The following is a 26,691-nucleotide window of genomic DNA, read 5'->3' as shown; positions in this document are numbered from 1 at the left end:
TTACATCTTTATTAGAAGAAATAACTATATATATTAATTTTGAAATTATGTTTTTGGAGCGTGAAAAAGGTTATTATATTTAAATACTTATTTTTTAGTGATATTTTGAATATTGGTGTTTTAATGAATTCTTAAAAAAATTATTACCTTATAAACATGCCCATATATTCTTTAGTTTTCCTTTTACTTTCATTCTGTAAATTAAAGCGGGAGGGAGGAAGAAGTCTTGAAAAGAGGCAAAAAGTAATGCGAAAGTACCTCGAACTTCTGAAATTGTTAAATAATATGACATTTTTGTATAAAACAAGAAGCCAGCAACAAGAGGGCTTATAAATAATTTATAACAGTTTATAATCATTCTCTTTCGTTGCAATGGGCCTAAATTTTATATAATTTTAAGCTTTATCATTTTACATTCCATCACGTTCAACATACATGCTTTCAAAAGTCATTTATTTATCATTTTTATGAATTATTAAAACACTGATATTTCAATGAAAAATAAAATTAGATTATTGTTGAATTAGTATTTACGTTCGTGTTAGTTTATGAAAATGCTGTCATTTAAAGTGAATGATTCAAAAAAGCAAATATTTCTGTTGGACATTAAAATAATCGGAAAAAAAAAATTCTGAACGAGTCCGATTTGTACAGTTTAACGGGAAAGAAATATGTTCTAAATATTTTCTTTCGAACAAAATAAAAAATTTCAATCGAAATACAAAATCACATATTTGTGATGATTTCAGAAGGCGGCCAATAAGCTTTTATCTACCCCTAGGTATTTGCACAGACGAAATCGAATGATTTAATTTTCATTAGTATGGAGCAGGTTAAAAGGCCCATTGAAGTTATAACGGAGAAAAAATACCTTGCAATGGAAAGACACCTTTCATTAAATATTATTCGTCTGGTGTTCCATTTAATTAAGTTGTTACAAAATCCATTTAAATAAGATTTAACTAATGCATCATCAGAAAATCAAAGTCGGATCATTTTATATTTAAAGAAACTGGCGACTGTGAAAGCAGAACAAGAAAAATTTCAAAATCCATTGTATTTCAACGCCTATTATTTCAAAACAATTATTAGTAAAAAAAAAAAGATCAATGCAATTTTACACAGATAATCTATTAAAAATAATTTTAGCTAAAGATACTAAAAGGTTATGAAGTGTTTAAATTCATTAATATTTTTTTAAAACAGTTAAAACCTAATTTCACTTCAATTTTTGTATTCTTTCAGATGTCTTATTAATGAAAATATATTAAGAAGGCCGATTGTTAGATATACATTTCTGGGCTAGGAGATTTTTTTTTTACGTACATCAAATCAAATACGTTTAAATATACACTACGTGCGTAACATAATTTGACGAATTATCAGCAGGAAAATCCAACATAAATAATACTCAAATATAGAAACATTTTAAGTATTTATCAATGAAGTATCGAATGCAGCTGAATTCTAAGACGCGTTTGTAATTAAAAAATAAACTTTTTTTTTTTTTTTTTCCCCCACGAGAGCTACAAATGGGGGGAAAAAACAATTTTCGAGAGATGAGGCTCCAGAGGAGAAACGGAAGAGCCGCTGCAGAAACAGAAAACAATTTGCTTACCCCTGCAATGTCCTCAATCCCCCAAACGATCTTTCAATCATAAACAAGACCATGAAAGAATTCAATCACAAACAAGACCAAGAGAAAAAAGACATTACATCTTTCGGTCTCGTACAGAGTTCAAAAGCAAAGCCAAAAATCCTCCTTATCGACCCTTCTTCTTTTGTTCACGGAAGAGTGAAGAACATGGATTTTTTTTTTTATCCTCTGCACCTAGCACCAATGAGTTTCCCGATAAACTTTCGAATGGGGGAAAAAAATACCGATTTTTAAGTTTATTGAGTCTTTTTGAATATTGACTTTAGCTACAAAGTCGATAGCAACGCCTTTATTTTTATCAGAATGATTCGGGATTTCATTTGAACCAATTTTTTCTTTCCAGGATGATTTAAAAACAAAATCTAGTTATTTTTTGCAAAATTCATGGCGAGTAAACATGCTCAAATGAGCGACAATCCAAAATCACAGAAGTGTTTTTGCATTTCAAATACTGAAGTGAATTGTGTCAGGCATTAGAACGGAGCAAAAATGAAGTCTTTCACCCGGAAAAGTAAAGAAAATCTCATTTTTGATATACGCAAATTCAGAAATTTAAAATGATTCCTTTTTTTAATCCAAAAGTTCCATATAAATGAATTGTCGATGGAAAGAGTAGAATAATGATGATAATTTAGTTGAAGCCTTTCAGCAGAATTAATTTTAAAGTTAAAATAAAAAAACAAAAAAGCTCTATTCAGAAATTTATTCATGTCAATTTTTCCATTCAATAATGCTTTTCTTCAAAATATTCGCGAAACACTTTGGAAATGCAAACAATCTTAATCAGTTTGTAAATATCAATGGAAGAACATGAAATGAAACTTCTTCAGGAGAGATTTTAATAATAATACTTCCATTAGATGTCCGCCTTTTCAATCGGAATCCTATTTGCACATATAATGTTACTTTGATTTCAGCAGACGTAAATACCTTCCTATATAGATTGTGTTTCCTACGCTATGCAGCGACAAATTATATATGTCATTCAATACTGGACAGAAATATGTTTTATTTATATGCTACTAAAATATGTTTTAATAAAAGAATAAATACATCGACACTTATAAAAGGGAGTTCATAACAAAGTAAATGTTTATGGGTAAATAAGGTGCTGAAGCAATTTTAGGTGATATCATGTTTTCAATCAAAACTGAGTCTTTACATGGCTGATAAATGGAAGGAATTCAGTTTCTACCAAACGCTTTTTCACTATTAACTTATTAATGGCCAATCGAAACAAAATCTCCACAGAAGGAATTTTAAATGCCTAATTGCTTAGGTAAAGAGAAAGACAACCTCCATGGCCTCTTCAAGCATTATAGAGAATGCTCAGAAAGACAGACGGCATGATGAGAACAATAAATAATAAAATTTAGAATGGATCAGCACTTTATGAATTCTAAACAGAAAGCATATATCTTTCTGCTTAATAAGATGTGCCAAAAGCATTTTAATGAGTAAATTTCCTTTCAAATTATTAATACGCGGTTTAAAAATCGCGGTTTGAGCCAAATATTAATCCGAAATATATTTACATTCCTGAAATCATGTTATTATTAATCATTTTGGATCCGAATGAGGCCCTTTATTTTCTTCCTATCCTGAAGATTTTCTTCCCTATTAATTAATAGTAGGAAACAAATAATCAATACTCTCTATCAACAAATCTCGTATACTTGCTAGAGCAATGAATCCGAAAATCATCCCAGAAAGGTAACCACTTACGCCTGTCAGCAACTATTCAATGACCCAATTGTTTTTAACTATAAATTAAATCACGTTATCCAGAAGAACGCCTTCCTGATAAAAATGAGAAAAATATTTCCAGTTTGATCTTGGAAGGTTCCTGCCTCTAAAAGAGCGGTTCTAAAACCATTTTCGCAAAGATCCTTTAAAACGCCTTACCTCCATGTTTTATTGAAAGCTGTTTCCCAAGTTAAATTAGATTGAAACGAGTTGTTTCACGCTAGCGAAAGCTTCTCTAAGGCATTTTCCAACCGCAAAATATGTATTATCGACTGCCTTTCTAACCAAAAGCGGTAGTCGCTTTGGAAAGGAGACAACCCTATTCTTTTATGATTAAAAAGTTTGCAGAGGCAACTAGTAAAACCTACAAGTCGATAGCTGCTAGTACTTTTAGCAACTTTATCAGATTTTAAATAGGAAATAATCTTGGCACTTCTCCATGAACTAGGAAATTTCTTTTCTCCCCATATTCTGTTGAACAATCTTGAAATATTGTTCAAGGACGTTTCAGCAAAGATGGGTGACCAGAAGAATCTTGGTGAAGTAACATGAAATTTGTTTGATGCTTTCATAAATTTAATGAAATGGAAAACATAACTGTATTCATGATCAATTACAATTCATTTCATTCTATTTTTCTTCATTTGTTTGATACGCTATAAAATCCTATAAAAATGAATTGACGTTGAAAACCATTCTTTTGGGGTGTCTGTAATTTTTTAAAAATTCGCTATAACTTGTCTATTATTATTATTAACAATATTGCAGAAAGTGTTCCGTTCTTCTCCCACAACTTTAGAATTTTTCATTATTTATACAGCTGACAAAGACCGGCGCGCCTGACTTTTGAAATGAATGGTAATCGGGTCAGTTTATTTCTTTTGTTGTTGTCAACGATTCTTGAACAATTACAATGAAAAAAAAAAAAAAAAGCTTTTACGACTAGAACTGTCCTAATAATAGCTGCTTAAAATAAATAAAACTTATTTCGGGGAAAAATATCAATTTTTTAAAAAGCAAAATAGTTCAGACGAAATTAAAAATGTCATGGAAAATTTTTATGGATTTAAATATTCTACAGAAAAACGAAAAGCAGTTATACGTACACAGCAAATAAAGAAACGCACCTTGTGCAATAAGAAACAATATGAAAAGAAATAAACCACTTTTTCATAAAATATGCTATTTAAAATATTATTATAGTAAAAAATTTGATAAACATGAAATAAAAATCACTTTAATATAAAAATTTTCCCGAAATCACTTCCTTCGGCTGAAATACAGAAACACACCTGTGAAACATATTCTTGTATATTAAGTAACAGTATTGGTGAAAACAAATTTACAGGCCATAACAATTTTTTAAATCTATCGCCTTCGTGATTTCTCTTTCGTAGATTTTATATCTCAAGCCATTTAAAAGAAGGCAATTTAATGGATTTAAATACGGCGATCCCGGGGGAGGGGGGCAATGAGAAGGATCTCCATATCCAATGATATTATTTTAAAAAGTATTAGTCAGGAAAGCAAATAGCTGTTGAAATTTGAGAATTGGAGCCATATCATACTAAAATCACCAAGAATCCTACTGCAAAACAGACTTCTCTAAATAATTAGATGATGGACCAGATAAACAAATGCATACTTAGAAGACATTAAAATATTATGGGAAAATAATGACGCAATAAAAGCATTTTTCTATATTTCGCAACAAATATTCATAAATCAAAGAGTTTGATGTCTGTTTGGTCGTATGTTACGAAAAGTTTCAATCGATTCAAAATAAACAATGATTAAGAAATTTTATTATTATTAATGTGAAATTGCAAGAACGTATTTGCATTCTATTATAACTTTTGAGGTTATCTCAAAAACATTTCAAATGAATTTTGCGCATCTATTCCAAAGTTGTTCTGGTAAACAAAAGAGTCATGTCGAAAGGAATTTCTGGTCCAATAGAAAATGGAAAGCATGAAACAGGTAGGCATTTACAGCCGCATCAATACATCGATCGATCCCAGACCGACATTTTCCCAAAGCTATTGCTTTCGAAAAAATACACAAGGGAAAAAATATGTTTGGGGGAAAAAATCTAACGTTTTCTCTCCCAAATTTCATTGATATTTTTGCAGTCATAATAAGATTTGTGAATCAAAGTAACATCGGGTGAAGGGAGGGACCATGAATTTCACTATCATAAAATGTATGAACTACACGCAAATTGTCATTTTCTCAAAAAAAGCAAAGGAAAGGCTTAAAAAGAAAATTCATTTTTCAAAAATCGTTCCTGTTAAATTATTTACAATTTTATAGCTTTTTTGTTCATTTTTTTACCCCTAAAGTGTTAAAAAGGAGGGTAGGAGTGTGGGCTTGCTTATAAAGAATATTTTAACAACGATTCTGAAGATAAAAATGGCAATAACCTATCTAAAGAAAAATAACACTATAGCAGTCATTTGTGTGATAATCAGAAATTTGACACGAGACCAAAATTCAAAACCAACGAACCATTTTAATTCTTTACAATCAATGCATAGATTGACTCAATCAGCAGATAAAAGTTTTTAGAAATTATAAAAGAAATAATAGTTGATGACAAGATGTTACTCTTTTATAACTTCATTATTTCTCGAACAATAAATCTACTGATTTGGGATTTTAGTTCAATATTATTATTAAACTTGGAAGTATTAAGTTGAAGAATTTCAATATTTATTTTCGAAAAATTTAGGACGAGGGGGAAGAAAAATGTGTTTTTAAATGCAACTGTCCCAATGTACGAAATCCGAAAAGAGCTGTACCACGTTCCTTTCAGTTTCTAAGAAACAATGTGTGAGGAAATTTTATATTCGATATATATCGACAGGAGATTGCAATAACCAAGAATTGCCTCGATATGTCAAAAGCAGTTTGTCGTTCAAGAGAAGATGGAAGTCTATCTAGAGAAACTCTTCCTTCTATTAATGGATCTCACTCATTTACACACCGGCGCAATAGAATAAGAGAGCGAAAACGGGATAAAAGGGCTTGCATTGTTCCTCTGACCACGTGATATCCAAATTGTCCACAAACGGATCTCCGAATGTCTTCCCCCCCGTGGATGCAGAGAACAAACGATTCCCAAAAGCAAAGGCGGGGTCCTGTCAGTTCAAATAGAAAAGGGGAAAATTAAATTTCATGGATCTGACATCAACGCCAAAGATGTGACAAGGAACTGAGAATTATCTCTTCTCTGCTGAACTTTCCTTGATCAGGAAGGCATAAATAAAAGTCATAAATAAAAATAATAGAGCCTCTTTGAAATTCAGGAAAAAGGACCCTTGTCAGGGGATTTTCTTTTTAAGAAGCCTTTCAAAAACATCTGTGGGACTTTTCTAATTCATTCGACTTTAGTTTTAAATCTTCTTCTGCACCGGAAAATTGGAAAGAGGAGTATTAAGTAAAGTAGGAAAAAGTGGCATATCTTGTAAAATACGCCAGAATATTCCCCGACTTATTATTTTGCGGAATTCCACACAAAGAAAGAAGAAATAAATAATAATAAATACCAATGATGTTTTCGATGCAAAACTTCTCCAAGCTTAAAACCAATTCAATAAAAGTCTTTTCCTCCGAAGTGATGATTTTCTTTTTATCCCAGAGTAACTGGGTTTTCATGTTATCAGTATTTTCGTATAATGTAAAGTCTTTCTTTTCGATGTGAGTGGTTTCCCCCTCCCCCCACATTTTCAGGTTTTGGAATTAGGTAAATTAAGTTAGACATGGATGATTGCGTTGGAAGATAATAAAAAAACCACCCAAATCTTATTTTACTATTAGATAAGAGTTTCAAATTGACATTTTTTCTATCTGTCCTCGTTGAAAAGTTTTTAGCTTTAGTCCATTGAATTTACATGCAAACAAGTCGCAAAATGTCTTTCGGACATTAGCTGATGATCAAGTGATATATTGATTATACTAGAGTAAAAGAACAAGTTTTTAGGCTTTACCTCGAACTCTCGTTAAAATAGTATAATCATCCTGATTTTTTTCATGGGAATTATTTGATTAAAACATTCTATGGTTAGGAACAGAATTTATATATGTAACCTAATTTAATGCTTTATTACAAACGTATTTGGCTGCGCAACCGATATAGATGAAATTCCTTTTTATATCTGGTAGACAAGAATTTCGTTTTACAACACATCGTCTTATTTATTTTCATAGAGTTCTCAGATTTTCAACGACAAACCTTATTTTCCCCTTCCTTCAACAATTTCAAACATTAGGAATTCACCTAATATAAATTTGATAGAATTTGAAACAAAAGTCCTGGATGTAAAAGAAAAATCTGGTGGAGGGGTTGTCTCAATGCAGAAGATTTCTGTTTTAATACTTCCATTTTTCCATTTCATTAGTTCATTCGATTATTTAACATTTGAGTTGCTTTTAAAAAGACAGGCACCGAAACAACCAAAATGAATTCAAATTTATATACTGATACTTTAATATTCATTTATGGATTTAACTAAAAAATAATAGAAACAATCTTTTCATTCCAATCTTTCAGAATACATAAGTGAAAGGAGGGAACACACATTCACTTCTCGATGTGTAGAAGCCTGATTGTCCACCACCACCCTCTTGTTGTTTAAATTTGGAAAAAGATATTGGATATCCTGAAACATTTAACATGCGTCATCAAAATTATTTTCAGAGAAGTGAAATGACATCAAATTGGCTGCTAAGAAAATCTTCACCAAACCAAAATTCGGAATCAATAGTGAAAATCTACGATATGGAATTTATATTCAATTATTTGCAATAAAAGAAGCGCAAATATGAAAAACATTTTTAAATTTTAAAATCTAATGGTAGCATACAATCCATTGATATATTTTTTATTTTGGTTTATATTTTTATTTAACCATGCTTTCGCCATTGCATTCAATCGTTGGATCAAATTTTCAATAACTAACTGTTATTTTAGTTCAGTTCTAAAGACGTATTTTAGAAATCTGCTATTCTTAATCAGTTCCCATTCTTTAGGATAGAAAATCTCTTTCGTTTTCAAATCAAATCTCTTAGTTGGATTATTCTTTGCTTTTTCAAATATAATTATCTGGAATTTATTGTAATCTTAAAATAATTATAATTGTTCTATCATCATTTAACATCAGTAAACCCGAGTTTCAATTACTCATAATTCAGCATTTGTTTTTTTTAATGATGTGTTCGAGTTAACTTAATTTGTAGAATTTGAGTTTGCACTCCAAACTGGGTATGGTCACTTGAAAAAATATATATATACATATTATAAATATTTAGAGTTATTTTTAATATGGACTCGACCCCTTGCATAAACAAAAACTGCATACGCTTTAAGAGATCATTTTTCTTGGAAAGTTTCAATTTTATTGTTGCATAATCAGCTCCTGAGTAAAGAGTAGCGTTCGTAGGATACTTTTTGGCGAAACATAAGAAAAGTTAGGGAAATGGGAAATAAAACTGATGATTCAAACAATATGAAAGATCAATAAACGGATTCTATCTGAATAACTTAATTGAAAACAGGCCAAAGATGTTTCATATCGAATCGCTTAAATAATTAACATTTTGGGCGAAACCTTTTTCAAAATATGCAGTTTAATTTTTTTTTAATATTAAAAAAAAAATGCAGAGGGAAACCTCCTGGAGCTGACATTAACACAATATTTCTGTTGATATTTTTACAAATGAATAGAAAGAAGTTAATCGGGTTTCTTTTAAGTGCTAATTATCGAAAAAATTACGTGCATAAACAAGACTACAAACAAGAAAATATCCACTAAATCATTTCAAGAGTTAGAGTAAGATCATTTTATTCTTACCTGGAGCAGCCTCCATTATCTTCAGGGGGATCTTTGCTCTCACTAGATGGCGCACCCTGAAAGGGGGAAAAAACAGAATTATTATAAAAGAAATGCTAATTGAGTAGTTCTTAAGCTTAAAATTTCTTCCCTTTCAACCATTTTCCCCATAAAATGACGTTTTGAAGTAAAGGGAGCATTCAAGTGGGAGGCAAATTAGTAGCAATAAATGAATGATGGATCACGTCTAAGTAAATCAAACTGGACATGCGAGAAAAAAAAAATTGATTTTTTTTTATCATAACTATCACAGATTTGTTTAATCTGGACTTGGGTAGTAATTTGTAGAATGAGTCGAACAAGAGGACAATTTGGGGAAGTTATATTCAACCGCGGTTAGATGACAAGGACAACACTAGAGTTGATATTCACTCTCTAAATTACTGCAACGAAGGACATTTAGCCTTTGAATGGTGCGCAACGTTCCCAGATGATCTGAAACCCTTCAGTATACATGCCAACAAAAAATGATAATGCATTTCATAGCGAACACTTTCATTCGAAAAGGCAGAGAAATTATGAAACATCCAATTGGCAAATATTAGAAAAAGGGAACACTGAATTTATGCGAACTTTCTTAGTAGCGGAAAGAAAATGAAAGAGTTGTTTTTTTCCCCCAACGAAGGATTTTAAAATTTCAAAAAAGAATTTTTCATTTCCTTCTCTAACTAATATTAAATTATTTTTATCTCATTAAAGTATTCAAAACACATTTTTACTCCAGCGAAAGAAATTTACTCCCTTCCTCCAATATTTAATTCATAAAGGAAACATGCATAATAAAATATTAGCGCATTCATTAAGTATTGATTAAGTTAATCAATACTTAATTATGGCTAGAAGTTATTATTAGTAGCTTCTCTTTTGAAGTAAATATTTCCAAAACACGATATCTTTGAGAAGAGCAGACTTAAATAACAAACTGTAGGAATTTTGTACAAAATTTTTGACATCGTCTAAAAAAAATCAGCTATTACAGTTTCATTTCCATGCAGTTTGGTTCACACAACAAAGAAGCACAATTTAATGCAAAGCTATGCACTCATGCTTATTTTTGAATCCTAATTTTAAGCCATTGTTAAAATTAGGATTCATAAATGAGTTCAATGGAGATTCCTTCGAAAGATTTCCCTTTCGTTATTATATATGAATTTTTCGTTCAATATGTCTGCCTAATAATGCACCTTTCAAACACTGCTAAAACTTCGCAGTTTAAATTTCACATTATTATATTATATAGAATATTTCTTTTTCGCTTTCACTTTTAACTACAGAAGCTTACTTTGTTGCATTTAACTGGCCAATTCATTCTGTTAATCATTACAATCGGATAGTGTTAAATGACTTTCATTCTTTCTTAAAGTATTTCATTGTACGTTCTCCTGTTATTCTTAAAAACAAAGAAATAAAATTTTACATATAAATATGTTTTTAATATTGAAGTCTATTGTTACGACTTATCTTATTATTCCTAAGTTTGAATTCAATTAGCATTATTTAAGCTGCTGTTTTCCCCCTGAAAAAAAAATATCTGCTATGCAAAATTTGTAAAGAAAGTATTTATATCATTGCTCATCTTTTACTTTCAAATGTCACTAGTTGATTTTTATTTCTTTCATTTGTCTCAAAAGCAAACAAACTCTACAATGTACACATAAAGCTGTTTTAATAAATGTTTGTACAATTCAATCCTATTGAAAAATGCGATCCTTTTCTTCTTAGAGAAGACTCGTCATAGCAAGGACAAGAGCGGTAGATGTGGTTATTCCTATTGATTCTGCTGTGGGAAAAGTGGGGGGGGGGGATTGATTATGTGAATCATTGCTGTTTTGGAAGAGACGCTTTTCTTCCCGCCGAAGAAGAGAGCGTTACAGTTGGATTTTTCGCAGATTTATGAGGGAAACACAATCTAAGACCTTTTACATTCTCATTTTTCTTTCACTCAAATAAAAAACGCTCAGCATTTCAAATAATCAACTATAAACATTTATATATTTGATATCAATGGCGCCAAAAATCGGATTTATTTGATCTTTTAATCTGAAAACAAAATTTCGTTTTTCCTTTCATCCACAGTCTTATTTTTTGTTGAAAACATACTTTATAAAGCATGCTCATTTTCTATAGCATAAAATTCAATTCATTAAAGAAGGAAAAATGAAATCTAATACTTGGATTATAAATCAAACAATAAATAGAAATAAATTTTTCAGTTAATCATTTGATCTGTAGGTTTTATTCAAATAATACATGCAAGTATCATTTTTTTAATTAAATAATCAACTGTGAGATTATTTAAGAACATTCCACAAAATTTCAGTTGTCTCATAAGCATTGCATTCACATAACAGAAAATACTCCAAAATATGACAGATGACCTTGACTTTCTTTACCACTGAATGAGATATATCAGAAATGAGCAGCTCATAGAAACGAATGGCTGCATATATTGAGAATTCCCAATAATGAAACTATTAAAGAAATGCTTTTCTTGTGCTTCTGACTTTTTGGAAAGCATTCTAGAAATTTGGACAAATGTTGGGGAAAAAAATCAAATCAGTTTTAAATCCAAAAAAAAAGCACACATACCTTTGTGAAAATGAAAATCAGAAGAAAAACTATTCGCAATCTGGAATACGAATTAACATTGAAATGCCATTTAAGTTAAAAAGACATCCCCAAAAGAATAGTATTATATGAGCACGAGCAACAAAGACAGAAGTTATTCTTAATGGCAGGGAAAACAATGAGCTCCGATACGAGAAATCGCATTTATATTCTAAATACAACTTATTTCCGCTTAATACATCAAAGGCAAATTTTTTTAATTAGAAGAGTCCATAAAATAAGAAATTGTTCAACAATTTGGGGTCAAAATGATTCCGTTGATGTGTTGAAAGATTATGAAATTTAAGCTGCTACGTCACAGAACATGAAAATCTTCATTCGCCATTTTCGCCGCCTGAAGAATTTTCAGGTAGTCACTGACATCACCGAAATAATTTTCCAATCCTTTCACCTCTTGGAATCTATAATGTAAAAGAACAACAACAATTTTACTAACTATCTCTTTTCCTTAGAATCAAATAAGACACACACAATTCTGTGAATTACAGCAATTCGTTAGTTGCTGTGTTTGCGGATCAGTTGCCTACATTAATCCTTCCAAACAAACGGAAAGGCACTAACATTCCTTGTAGAGAACGCTAACATCCAAATTGGGAAAAAATACAACCCTATTTAATACATTTCTATCGGTAAGATGAAGGAAGATTCTTGCTTGTCGTCAGCATACAAGAGCAACTAAGTATTAAAATAACAAAACCTTGCACTTATTTACGAATACGGATGAACAGAATTACGAAGAAATAAAAAATTAAATATACCAAGCCATGTAGCATTTTGCCGTAAAATACAAATTAACAAAAAGGACAATTCAAATTTCATCACACAGGAAGATAAAAAAAAAACAATTTTTTCATCTTTTACCATTTTTACCAGTCATTTCATAAAGGTTGGAGTTAATAGAGCATTTCAAAGAGGTGTCGCATGTTTATATTAAAAATCAGTCGAAATTAGGAATTGAAAAGTGATTTTCAATCCCAAATGTCTCAGGAATAGTAGATATCGAAAAACTGTTAGTGCAAAAAAGCTGTTCGCTATTACAGCGATAATTTCACTATTTTGAAATGGAAGAAAGTTCTGGGAAAATAAAAATTTCAATCTTGATGATCTAGGCCGAAACAGTCAAAATTGTTATGTTCGTAAGATAACACAAGCAAAGCGTGAAAATTTTAAACCAGAAGTAGTGTCGGATTTTAAGAATCATAATCGCCACGAGAATCCCTGAAGTAAGAAACAAAACATTTCAGATAATCCAGTTCACAGAGTTTCAATTAAAGTAATGACAGCTTCATATCGCTTTTCAGAATCAACGGAAAATAATGATTCTTTCAGTCATGATGCGCATATGCAAATACAGCGGAATTGTAAATAGTATCCACTTCTGAAATTTCTATTCCGAAATAACCTCGTTGTTACTAAAAATATTCGTTGGAGTGACATTTTTCTTCGATTATTAAAAAAGATGAGAAATTTTTAGTAAGTAATTTTCGATAAACTTGAAATGATTCCCAGAAAAATGCAATAATGGAGATTGCAGTAAGTAAAATATTCCACAGAAACAAAGTGGGAAATGACATATTCCAATTTTAAAAGAGGCATTGTATAAAAATAATAAATAGTTACAATTTATTTATATAAAATTCAATAAAAGCGGCAATATTAATGACAATACAAAATTGGAGCTTTTAAATAAAAAAACAATCCTGGATGAGATATTGATAAAATTAAAATTTCTCTTTCATAATCGCATATTTTATCAAATACTTTTACTTAACTTGTTCCATAATTGAAATGTTTAATCGAATTTTCCCGGAAATTTTGTACTCTCGTTTATTCAAGATGAAACTACTAGATTTACATTTTTCACACATATAACGAATCAATTCAAAAAATAAGAATTTTAATATTCTTAGCAATGAAAAATTACTAATACGAACTTGAATATTTAAATATTTTTTTTATTATTATATAATGTAAGAATTCCAATATTTTTCTAATCAATGAAGAAAATTAAGAATGTTTTTAATTGAAGAAAAAATTTATACAATAGCTCAGAATATGGATGTAAAAGCACCCGGAAAAGTAGCACGTTCGAATCTCAGCTAAGGCTCAAAGCACTGAATTCTCAGCCGCTTTTCTGCCATTAAGGAACTCGAAAAACGAAAGCGTCTGATGAAGCTTATCAAAAAAATCTGCAGATGAAAACAAAATTTTTTTAAAAAACACACGAAATCTTATTCCACAAAAATCCGAGATTGCTGTCCTCGTTGACTTAAACAGTTTGATTCATATTAATAAAAGGAATTTTTCCTTTTTAATAAAAAATTGCAATATATAATATTTAAATGTTACGTACAATTTAGCTTAAGATTCCAGTTCGATTAAGTTTGAATATGTATTTTGAAAGGCAAACATATTGAACAATTATTAACATTTTAAAATCCATTTAATAGTTTAACATAGATATTTAAACTATAAGAAAGGGACCATTTCAGTTTCAAGAAACATTAAAAAGAAACTCTGTATCATTTGAAAATTTCATTTTCTCATTTGTTTTACTATTGATTTCTAATAGCATTCGAAAATGGATAAATAATTTTATAATGAGCGCATCTAGAGGAAAATGAGGCAAGAGCACAATGGAATCTTGTAATTATAGATAAGTTATTTTTATTTGTTTAACAGATTTTTTCCAGTCAAAATGCAGGAATTTTGAAGAAAGCGCTAGTCTGTTTAATGACAAATATTTGCGAATGTCTCTTAGACAACGAGAATTCATTTTCTGCACTCGCATGGTGAAAAATCAAAAGCACCTTTCAAAGGCGCGCTGGCAGGGTGGAAAAAATGTGAAAGAAAACGAAAATTAAATCCTCCACATGGTTGAAAAGAATAAACAAATTACTTGCGACGACGAAGACTTTAGGATTATTGAAATTTAACGAGGTTTTGGTAAATCCATTTGCACAGTAATTCAAAAGACTTCGCGTTTGTTTCCTTTTCCCATTTTTTAACTTTTCCCTTTGCTCGTCTAATCCAATTTTCCCCCGTCGCATTAGACATTGGCTTTCCTTTAAAAGACTACAGATCACTTGGTTCAGGGACACATAGAACAAGCCGCCATATTTAGTCACCACTTTTTCTTCTTTAGAATAAGAAATTCATTTTTAACTTATAATAATGTTTAAAAAATTTGGCGATTCCTCTAGCCATTTTTTCGTTGTAATTTGCTGAAAGTTACAAAATAATAATAAATTACGAGTTGATATCCAATTCATGAAATGAAACAGATTTGATAAATAAGTATTACAACTACATGTGCGGTATCTACAGATTTTCTTTAACTCTTTGGACAATGCGATGCTTACGAGATGCATTCGCCCCGACACATTCGAACTTTTAAGCATATTGTCAACTAGTTCAGTAAAATGGTGCATTTTTATATGTAAAATGTTGTGTAGTTTTGATTTTCTGATATGTTTTTTGAGTTGGCTAAGTTCTCTAAAATCCAAGCTTTCAGCCTTGGAGCAAAACTGCACGCCACCTAGCGTCTGAAAATTTTCAAAATCGTTTCTCTTTTCTATGTTTTCTTCAAAATATCTCTTAAATGGTTAATTTTATGGAAAATAATAAAATTTCAAATTTAAACCAGAATACATTTGCTACAGTTTGAGTCCTAGAATCGTCTTTGGATCATAAAAAGTGACTGCGATACAGACTTAAACGAACATACGAGAACAAAAATTTCTCAAAAGTTATGAAAACTGTGATTTTTTATCGTTTTTGTAGATTCTCTCTCAGATGTTTAAAAGCAAACCTCATACGGACAAAGTTACAGGAGAATAAATTTGCTATAAGTTAAGTACAATAGACGGTTTATTTCAAGACAATTGTTCAAGAAACAATCATCTACACATGTATATTCCAGCTGATATCTATTATCACTACAGCTTTAAATTTTCACGTCATAATATAAGAAAAATTCTTAAAAATATAAATAAAATGCATTAAAAGTTTTTATAGAAGACCGCAACTGTTAACAATTGTTTATAGTTTTGCCTCTCTGACTGACTAGAATAGACCTTTTTAAGTTATGTCTGCTTCTGCTTATTCTCTTCAGCCAGTTAAAGATATAAATATATTGTATCTTTATAATCTATGGATAATAACCTGATATCTTCAAGTTGAGTGATGTCTGTCATATTTCGTTTCACCAAGGGAAAAGAGTGCATAACTTTCTAACAACCGCATGCATTCCTGAACCCTTTCTTATCGTAGCAAGGCCTTATTTTAAGAAGGGATTCAAGAGCTGCATCTCCTTTCATTTTGCGAGGGAAAGTTCGAATCGTATTGGGTGTACTCAACCGAATTCAGGATGATTTTTCTCATATCCTAACTACTTCTTACTAGGAGATAAGATATGTCGTGCTGTATATACGGTTGGAGATAAACGATTCAGAGCAAAGCTTTCGTAGACGATTCGATAAAACCCTAGAAGCACTATACAATATCACCATGATGTTGTTCGGAATTAGAATGTCGAACAATATCGAGATAATATTATATCATCATAGTACAGTATCTTATTAGTAGAAGCTTGCATTTTTTTTCTCTCTTAAAACAGCATTATTTTGTCTTCCCGAGTTGAATAACACACCAACTGAAAGCGTGAATGAACAAAATTATTTACTGTATCTGTATTTAAATATTGTAGAACAAAGCATATCAGGCATCCTCCTTTTTTGTTTTTCGGTGCTGAAATTTAACAAAAGCACTTTGAATTTAAAGTTTCTGAAGTTACCACCCATATGTTTGTAGATTCCTTTACAAACAACAATTAACACCAGTTGTATTTACTACAGTACTGCTTATTAACATTAGCATATGATGTGTCTTGATAAACTCATGAACATTTTCTGTTCAAGAGAAGGGCAAATTTCTAAATGCTGTTCATTAGCTGCTGTAGCAATAACATATTTAATTCCAAGGGAAGAGATGCGATTAACTAAAAAGCAAAATCAAGAGGAAATCCAAAAATGCGACAGCGTGCGAAGGAAATACAAGTAAAAAGTATGAATTAAATAGTCAACGTACAAAAAATATCAAAATTACAGCTGAATTTTTTTATATTCATTTCAAAATATTCATAAAAGAATCGAATCAACAGCATGCGATTTTCTCAAAGATATTTTTAAAAATACATTGTTCAGTACAAATTAAATGTGTCTTACAGCTTCTCTGAATCTTGTAATGTAGTCTTGAAGAAATTTGTTTTGGGAAGATAAGTATTGTCAATGCTCGTAAGTATAGCAGGAGAAGAATTTGCCTATGAGAACGGTATACCCGGGCATATCCATGGCTAAGCATCAGTAATACTCGGGTGGATGATCGAATTGAAAAATTATTTCCTGTCATAATGACACAAATCAATATGTGGAAACCCCCAACAAAATCTTGAATTCAAAGATTAATTGACATTATTTTCGCCCTTTTATCTATGGCTGAACGAAAACATCAAAGCAAGTTTCCATATTAAATGTTATAGCTACAGTTGTAATATCCAATCTGTAGGGAAGGCAAATTTGAAATAATCATATAAACGATTTACTGTACTTTATAGCAAATTTATTTACTTTTTAAACTGTGTTTTCTCTAAATATCTTATTCAACAAAAATGAACAAAATTTCGCAATTTTTTAAGAAATTAGTGAATTCTGAAAGCTTATCTTGGTCACTTTTAAACAACAGATATAATCTTATCAAATTTTTTTTTATCTGACTCGACTCAATACTTCTTTCTTAATAAATAGTTTTGTTAATTCCAATGATATTGAATACTAAGAAATTGCGAATAAACTTTATCTGCTTTAGTTTGTTAATAATTTCATCCTTTTTTTACTTAACAAGTTATTAAAATTTTCTTTTATTTTTGGCGAGTTTCCAATTTTTATTTTTTCGTATACGAAGTAAACTGAAGTACTATAATAATCAAAAAATTCAAACGCCAGAACACATTTTTTAAAAATTATGTCTGTGTGTCAGTCTGTGAACATAATCACTAAACACTGCTTGGAGCTACATGGATGAAATTTAGCATATGAACTTTCTACCAAATTTGTCGATTTCTATTACATTTCCATTCCTGTCTGTAAGTGAACAAGATCATTACAAATTTGATAACATCTAAAATATAAATCTGTCGAAGGGAATTCAAAACTTATCAATCAACCTCTGTCTTTCTGTACTTGAGCCTGCATGGAAGCAAATTATTTATATAAATGGTATCTTCTCATTCTATATCACATTTCGAAAAAAAGCGTTCAAAATGCATTTTCGATTTTCAGGGGCTTCTATATTAACGCCATGCCAGAGATTAAACACCTAAGATCGCACACTAGATTCACGCCAAAGATCTGCATATCTCAATTATTGATCGCCAACTCGTGCAGTGTCAAGGTCCACAATTTTATGCGGGGACAGAGAATAGTACCGTTATTAAAGAGTATGTGTGAAATGGTATTAAATTATTTTAGTTTTCAAAACTTCATTATTCATTCACTGTCTTCTGTTTTTAAAACTTCAATCATACTTTTCAAACATTCATTACCTAATGTTTTCGAAACATCACCAGTTACTCGATTTATTAAATTAAGTTTTAATTCCCCACGAGTTTTATCAACTGGTAATGAAATTTAGAAAAATTGATTTTAAGATAAAAACATTTATAATAATTATTATAAATTAAAGACTTACAAGAAGGGGAGGGGGGGGATAAAAATTCTGCTTTTTAATATATTCATAAAAGAAAATAAAAAGCCACTCAAATCCTTCTGAGCTGTCGTTGTTTAAAGACCCAAAATGGCGAATTCTTCAGCTCGAAGAAAAACAAAAGAAATTTGATGTGAAAGAGATTGAAAAGTCTATGTAATCCTATTAAAGGCTTTACGGTACTATTTAAGTGCCAGGCCATCTCGAAGCAATTTTGGAGCCTTGTTGACTTGCCAGGCCTGAACACTGCGTGTCAATAATTTAATATTTTATAAATAGGGACGGAGAGCTTTTAACGAAAGGAAAATTCGGCTGAATTTATTAGTCTTCGAAATCCGAAAGGTAAAAGCTTTTTGCACATTTCAAGAGGAGGCAGAAGGAGATCGATATCTCCAGCGAAAAAGGCAGTAAATATCTTGAAGCTGACAGGAAAGTCGGAAATAGAAAAACAATTTTAAAACTATAACGCTAGAAAAGAAGACTCAATAATATTTAATAAATAATTATATTTTTTTAAAATCAGAATAAAATGGAAATAATTTCAATAAACAGTATACAACACTTTGAATACAACGACTTGCAGTAAAAATTGAGAAAATTAACGGTACAATTCACATTTAACACGTTAGAAGTATACTAAAAAGCCAGAACATTTTTTTTTATTAACATCATTAAGCGCAGACTATTTTTTTTTATTAAACTATACAATCCACATCTTTGAATGAATAAAAAGTCTTCAAATATTATTCATTTACGACTGTTGAAAATATTAAGAAAAAACCCATTTTGAGCTTTGACTTTCGACTGAACTGAAAGAAATTTGAACGAGTCAAGTTCCACAGAAAAGAAAATGAAATATCCGCATCATTAAAAAAAATAATAATAATAATTGTCTCTAGTAAATATTCCGACGAAAGTTGATTGCAGCTGAGACATATCAAAACCAAGAACTAAAATGTTATCATGCTATAATGCCGTTTATTTCATTCTTGTTAGCATCACATTTCAATACACTACAATTTGCTATATATACATCCAATACCAAACGCTCAACATAATGTTACCGTAAAATCAAACAGGGGAAGAAAAAAAAAATATTTGCAATATGCGATGAAAAAAATCAGCAACTGAGTTAACGTTGTTCCATTTCCCTATTTTTTTTTTTTTTTTTTTGCATATTAAAAGGCAGTTGAGTTGGGGACTTAAAGTTTACCAAGAAAACATGACACCAATAAAAAAAACCAGTCATCTATTGCCACGACGGTTGAGACTGGTAAGTAGTAAAAAGACACACACATATCTCTTAATGAATAACATTTTTCTCCCTCTATTCATTATCGAGGATAAAAAAAACCCCTTCGAATGAGTTCAAATGCGTCAGTTTGCTTGTCTCGTCATTAAATACATTCTTAAATAATTAAAGATCACGTGAAAACGAAAGTTGCATCCATGTCACACTGATAATCATTGACAACGAAGTGAGCATCAGATTGCAGATTAACACCATTATTCCGAGTACAGTTCCCTCACCTGCCTTTCATTGATTATTTATAATATTTACTTCTTTAACATTAATAGAATTCGGTTGCTTCATTAGAAGACATTCAACAAATGAGCGGCTTTCTTTGAATGAATTCAATTATCACGTTGACATGCATGCGACTCCAAATTTCATGTATTATCAGATAAGACAGTTCTATTCAGGGATTTCGTCCAAAATTAGATAGAAATCGACCCTTTTGGCGTATACAACTTTGCAATACTACATTTCACCTATCTAGCTCCAAGCGTTTTGAGTTACTCTGTCATAGATAGAAAAAAAAAATCCGATTTCGTGTAAGTCTGTCTAAAACGTGAAGATTTGTCAAAATGACGTTTTCATTGTCTACGAGAAAGAAACATTTATTTAGAAAAACCAATATCAATACTCGATTTGACACAGTCAAGATTTCATATAGAGAGAGACACTTTAACTAATGTTTCTCCTTTCCGAATACTTTTACTTCTTGTATCATTATTATTTGATGCGCATGAATGTTGTATCTTGTATATCAAAATTTCCAGTTCGTTCATTTATCATTTTTTTTTTTGCTGAGTGCTGATATATAAACATTAGCGCTAAAGGAAGTAAAACTGAAAATATAATTTTAAAAACTCCACTTTGATATGCGAGTCAAATGAAGTAAATAATCAATAGCAGAAAACTTTCGTCAATCGATTCTAAAATATTAATAATTTTCAGTACTGAATGCTTCAAATAGACAACATATTAATCCGTCTTTCATTCACATACAATGTTAAAATAACTTTGGTGCTTATTTTTCCTAAAGAGAAATATCCAGAAAATAAAACCCCCAATGGCAATGCTTAATATTTTAAAGGAAATTATTCTAAACATGATTCAACTAAAAAATAATAATTTAAGTGTTACCTTATTGTATGAATTTAACTGGAAAATAATGCAGGATTTTCGATCGCCATAGCATGCAGCGCCATTCAACTGATACTATTACATGAGCTCATCTCCCCCATAATTCTTTAACCATATGTTTGGCGCAGCTTAGCCAGATTTGGCTCTTGTGCCACAAAATCCAAAATAACTAACTAACTAACTAACCCCCATAATTCATGTATTAATGGAATAATTAGGCTCAGCTACTGATTTTCTATAGTAAATTCGTGAGAACGAGATTAGGCCACAAAAAACAGCAGCAGGTTGTATAACGGTCATGTATTAGCAGGAAAAAAAGTCGGTTTTTATGTTCCAAACAGTCAGCAGGTGGGCACGAAGTAGAGCAATTTTGTAGAGCTTTAATCACATTTCAAATAAAAAAAATGAATGTACTTCATTTTCCTCGTATTCTTTTCAGTGGCTCAAGCATTTTGTTTTAACTATTACAAGTCCTTACACTCTAATTCATAAATAAACGTATGCTTTTAAAAACATTTTATATTTCATTTGCAATTCCTTATTGTAAACAGTTTTTTTTCTCCACTTCCCAACTGAATTTCTATCCGGGTTTCATAACGATTCAATGATAATTCTAATAGCGTTTAGTGCATTAGGAAATGAGTGAGCTCATGTTCAAAATGTTCCTGAAAGAAGTCAAATGTAGAAACCAGTTATTTAACAAAAGACACATACAAAAAAGACCGTTTTTATTCTCACAATTTAAATGTTATTTTCAGGTTTTTAAGGAACGAAATCAAATCACATAGGAATTTTTGTTGAAAAGGAGTCATTTCATAGATGCTTTGCAGCTTCACAAATGTTCCTACAATGAATTTGGTGGCTAGAGGAAAATTGTCAATGGCAGCTGTCGTTTAAAATAAACAAATCAAAAAGAGACCACTTTGCAAATGGCTTTAAAAACATGATCTATTCAGTTCATTTCCTCTTGAAGGGAGGGGAGTTAAGTAGTTCCAAGCGTTTAAAAGAAATGAGCAATAAATGGAGAATACTAATTATTCGAGAAGGAAGTAACAGTCATTGAATATTACAGCGAAGAGTAGTTCAATTTTGTGATTTGCAACACTCATTTCATAAATAATTGAAAGTGAAACAAATGTCATTATACATAAGATTTTCAAATTCGCTTCTGCATTAGAAAAGCAACCAATACCATACTTCTATTCATTGAAGTTGAACATTAAGAGCATGGCGGTTTTGTCACAAATGAATCTGGGACGGAAAAAACTACCATTGAGAAGTTTGAAATAAGTGCATTTTGATAAGCAAATTAATAAAACACGTTTTTATGTTTGTAGAAAAAAAGTGGAATACCGTTTGGAAAATGTATTGAAACAAAGCGTGAAACAATGTTAGAAATGCTCCAAGAAAGCAGACATTTTAATCGCATTTATAATAAATTTTAAGAATATTTAGAAATTTTCTTTATAATTATCACTGCGGTTTTTTTCCTTAATCGGAATGCTTTTAGCGCCTCACTTTTTCAAGTTTTTTGTTTCACCTACAAAACGTGTTTTATAAGTTTCATTATACATTTTCTTATTTTTAGTTCAAGTTCCATTATGATTCATTTTATGTTGCCTTGTTATCAATTTTTCCTAACAAGTGTTCATTCATTTCATAAACAAGTGGAGGCACTTGCACATTATCAATTATTAATTAAAATGAATCGATAAACTGAAAATTAAGTTCTGAAAATAACATATTTTGAACACTCAATGGCATAATTTTTAAAAACTCTAGCTAAATGGGAGAAGAAAAAAAATCAGTTACAAAATTCCGTCTTTATTAGTATGAAAAAACAACATCAGCATGATCCTTCTAAGAAGGTTATTTCACGTCAAAATCTTCTTTCTCGCCTGTTCCGAAGCAACGTATAAATATCCATTCAGTTCAAAAACAAAATATTTGAGAAAGGAAGGAGACTTATGTTCTGCGAGTCGATTGCTGACAATTACTGAAAAGGATACTGCAATCATCTCCGTTAAGTGCGATACTTTTAAGGCACACAGGTTCTCACAGTTGAGAAAAATAGAGATAAGAAACATAATCATTAAAATTCGAAAGGCTGATTGAAAATCAAGGGAAAACAGCAGAAAGGCGAATAATAAAAACATCCAAGAAGATTCCAATCATTTCTGCAGATTCCGAAATTCCGTTTAATGAGCAAAATTTAATGGAAAAATTAAAATATGAAGTACTTCTAACTACCATGCATCTTATCAAAAGATCGAGCACTTCAGCCTTACTGAGCTATAATCAGCACTTTCACAGCAAACAGGTGTTCGCAATTAAGAAAAGTAAAGCTCAGGGACATAATCATTAAAATTCGATCGGCTGACTGAAAATTAAGGAACATATCAGCATGGCGAACGATAAACAAGGTCTCCTCAGAAGTTTCGAATGACTTTTGCGGATTCCGTTTAATGAGCAAAATTTAATGAAAAGTTAAAAGGTGAAGTACTTCTTCAAACTACCAAGTGTCGAGCGACATTTTGAGGTGGAAGAGAAATGCAGTTCGATTTTTAATCCGCTGCATCCAAATTTCAGCTCAGAAAAGTAAACAAAATGTATTTTATTTACGAAAATAAAACGCTATCCGAATTCACTTTTCTCCTTCATGCAAATAGATATTTATGTCATTAGAAATTTCTGACATTTTGTTTTCCATTTTCTATGGCAGGGCGGATGGCAACTTAGCAGTCCTGGTATAGACTAGTGACCAGTTAAGCCGGAAAAATTTCTGGCTAAGGTTCTATTGCATTAATTATTTTAATTAAGAATCAGTATGACTAGAATAAGTTTTATCTCTCTGGTGAGGTGAACATTGTCAAAGGAGGACCCCCCCCCCGTTTTCCCTAGATTGCTAGAAAAATCAGATTTGCTTTACGCAGATTTTCAAGCCTCACAATTTCTTCTGAAATAATTTTTAGGATTGAATGTATCGTTTTTAGGCAATTTACGAAAACAGAGAACGAAAGAGAAACTATCTAATTTCATTTTACTTTTATCTAAAGTTCGAGGGAGAGGGGGACTTGCAATAATCATACTGATTCTATCTTTAAGCAATAAAACATTAGCCATGAATTTTATCTTTCTTATAAACTGTCTGGCGATTGACCTATTCCCATACGGCTAAGCACAACTTTGCCCCCCCCCCCGAACAAATGGGAAGCGTACAACAGAATGTCAAGGGTTTAAGATCTCAGTGATAATAACAATAAAATAAATAATATATGAACAATAAAATGATGAGGGTTTAAAATTATTCCGAAGAAAGTTAATGGACTATGCGACCCGAGAAAAACTTTAAAGACATCAAAATAAAATTCTTATAATGCTTACAAAAATAAATATACACTTTTTTCTACAGCCCCCACTTCTCCCTGGTTTTAAAAATTTCAAAATCTTATGGCCAATATTAATTTTGACACAATTCATAACAAAGATCTCAAAAAGAAAATGTTAAAAATCAACCACACTTGTAGATTTTAGCTATCTGCAATAAGAAATAGTTATAACCGTAATTGCTTTAGATATTACTATGGTTGCTTTAGAATTCTTACATAAGCAAAAATAGTTTTTTTTTTTTTTTTTTTTTTTGTACACTTGTCTATCTTTCATTTAAAAAAAAAAAACCCACATAATTTTCTAGATTTTCATACATATTTCAACTTTTTGAAAAGCATTAAAACACAATTTATCTTTTCAGAATTTAAACTTATTAATTATCATAATATTCTTTTTAATGGCGTCCATTGTAATGCAACTGTGTGTATAAAAAGAAACCTTATTTAATTTTGTTTTTGTTATTTATATTCTAATTCCTTCTTTGCAATTCAGAATAAATTATACTACAATATTTCTTAAATGTGTGTAAGTTTAAGGTCTTTGCTTGGTCTCTGTTCGCTTGAGTTATGATTTATTTTAAATTAATACATTAGCTTTATTGCACTGAGGAATCCTTTGCATCTACGAAATATTATTCATTTTGGAGAGGATCCTTGAAATCTCACTACACTAGATTCATGGGAAACCGCATCCGTGCAAAATTACTACAGGGTGGGCAAAAAGTCCTTAAAAATTTTTTAAATTTATAAAACCTGAAAAATAACCAAAATAAAAAAACGGTTTGCAGGTTTGGCATTGACAGGTCACGGGATTATTTTAAGATAAGAAAAAAATTTAAAAAAACAGCCGACAGATGGCGCTGGTACGAAAAATTTAGTTGGGTATATGCAAATGAGACAGATGATTATAGATATTTATGTTTTTGATTCAGAACCAGTTCTCCGTTGCATACCATCATGAATGTGAACGGTAGTTGGACTCATCCGTACGGACATATCCGTACCGGTCGTAAAAGTTCAATAAATCGCGTAATTCTTTAAAAAAAAGGGATAAGAAAGGAGTGTGATTTTTCTATTTTTGCTTTAAAAAAAAAAAAAACTTGTTATCTGTTGTTAAGAGTATTTGTCGAGAAAATGTATTAGTATTTAAACAAAGGAAAACACTTCTGTCTGTTTGTCTCTGTGTGTATGTGTTGGCTCTCTACAAACCAGACCACCTGACTTATGCCTATCAAATTTGCAAATATATATATACTTTGGAGAATAGAAGTGATTTTCGGAGCGATTTTTTTTTAATTTTTAAATTATAATTTTAATTAATCAAAAATTAAGAGACATATTAAATTTTTCGTGATAATTTTTTTAAAACTTCACAGCAGAAAAATAGTTTCTACATCTTAAAATTAAATCTTTTTAATGATATTAAATTTTTAAATGTATTTTGAAACAATATTTCAAATACTGATAAAACTCAAAACTGATCGCACGAATATTTCAGCTTGTCTTTTGTCACGAATATTTCATTTTTTCCCTCCTCTCATTGTGACCAGGATATAAAGATGTTTATTTTTCCATGATGAGTAGGTTTCAATATTAGATAAGTTTGAAACACATTTCCTGATATTTTCTGTATTTACAAATAGAATTTAACTTCAGAATGAAATAATGTTGGACATTTTTTAATGCCTCCATTTTAAAATGCTGTGGCTTTTACTTACGATATAATTGAAAAAATAAATATTATGTGCATAAAATAGAACAGAAAACTGAGTGAGAGTGAAGCGCAATGAAGATAAAAACAGTGAAAGCTTTTCAAATGATGTATTTATCAAAATTTGAAGTTTAAGAATGATTTGCTGTGGAAACAATTGAAATTTTCAGCAATCATTAATCACGGCGGACTAACGGGTCGCCAAAAGGTGGCAAGTTTAAAATATACGACTAAATACACTACTGGTCAAAAGTAATGAAAGTTTGAGAAATTTCACGTTTTATCAAGAAAAAAGGACCCCCAAAAGTAATATTTTTTCATTCAATTGATATTTTCTAGTATAAATGTGGTGGAGAAGTTTCTAGATATTGCGTCTTTCATTGTGAAGCAACCGTCTGCAATGATTGTGTCAATTCGGGTAGTTTATTATAAAATCACTCCAACTGCGAAGAATTTCATTTCGTTTGTTGAGCTGT

General features: G+C 30.6%; 1 protein-coding gene across 4 annotated transcripts in view; it reads right to left on the bottom strand.

The window, feature by feature from the left end:
* Positions 1 to 26,691, bottom strand: part of LOC129958951 (uncharacterized) — a 383,569-nt gene that overhangs the window by 74,983 nt on the left and 281,895 nt on the right. For all 4 annotated transcript variants that reach the window (XM_056071704.1, XM_056071703.1, XM_056071705.1 and 1 more), the window contains one exon: positions 9,256 to 9,311. In XM_056071704.1, coding sequence (XP_055927679.1) covers positions 9,256 to 9,311 — 56 coding nt within the window. The remainder of the gene's footprint in view (positions 1 to 9,255; positions 9,312 to 26,691) is intronic.

This window comes from Argiope bruennichi, chromosome X1 (assembly GCF_947563725.1).
Source record: "Argiope bruennichi chromosome X1, qqArgBrue1.1, whole genome shotgun sequence".
In the NCBI taxonomy this organism is placed as follows: domain Eukaryota; kingdom Metazoa; phylum Arthropoda; class Arachnida; order Araneae; family Araneidae; genus Argiope; species Argiope bruennichi.
The sequence above is the reverse complement of the archived record's forward strand: the minus strand, read 5'-3'. Positions and strand labels throughout refer to the sequence as shown.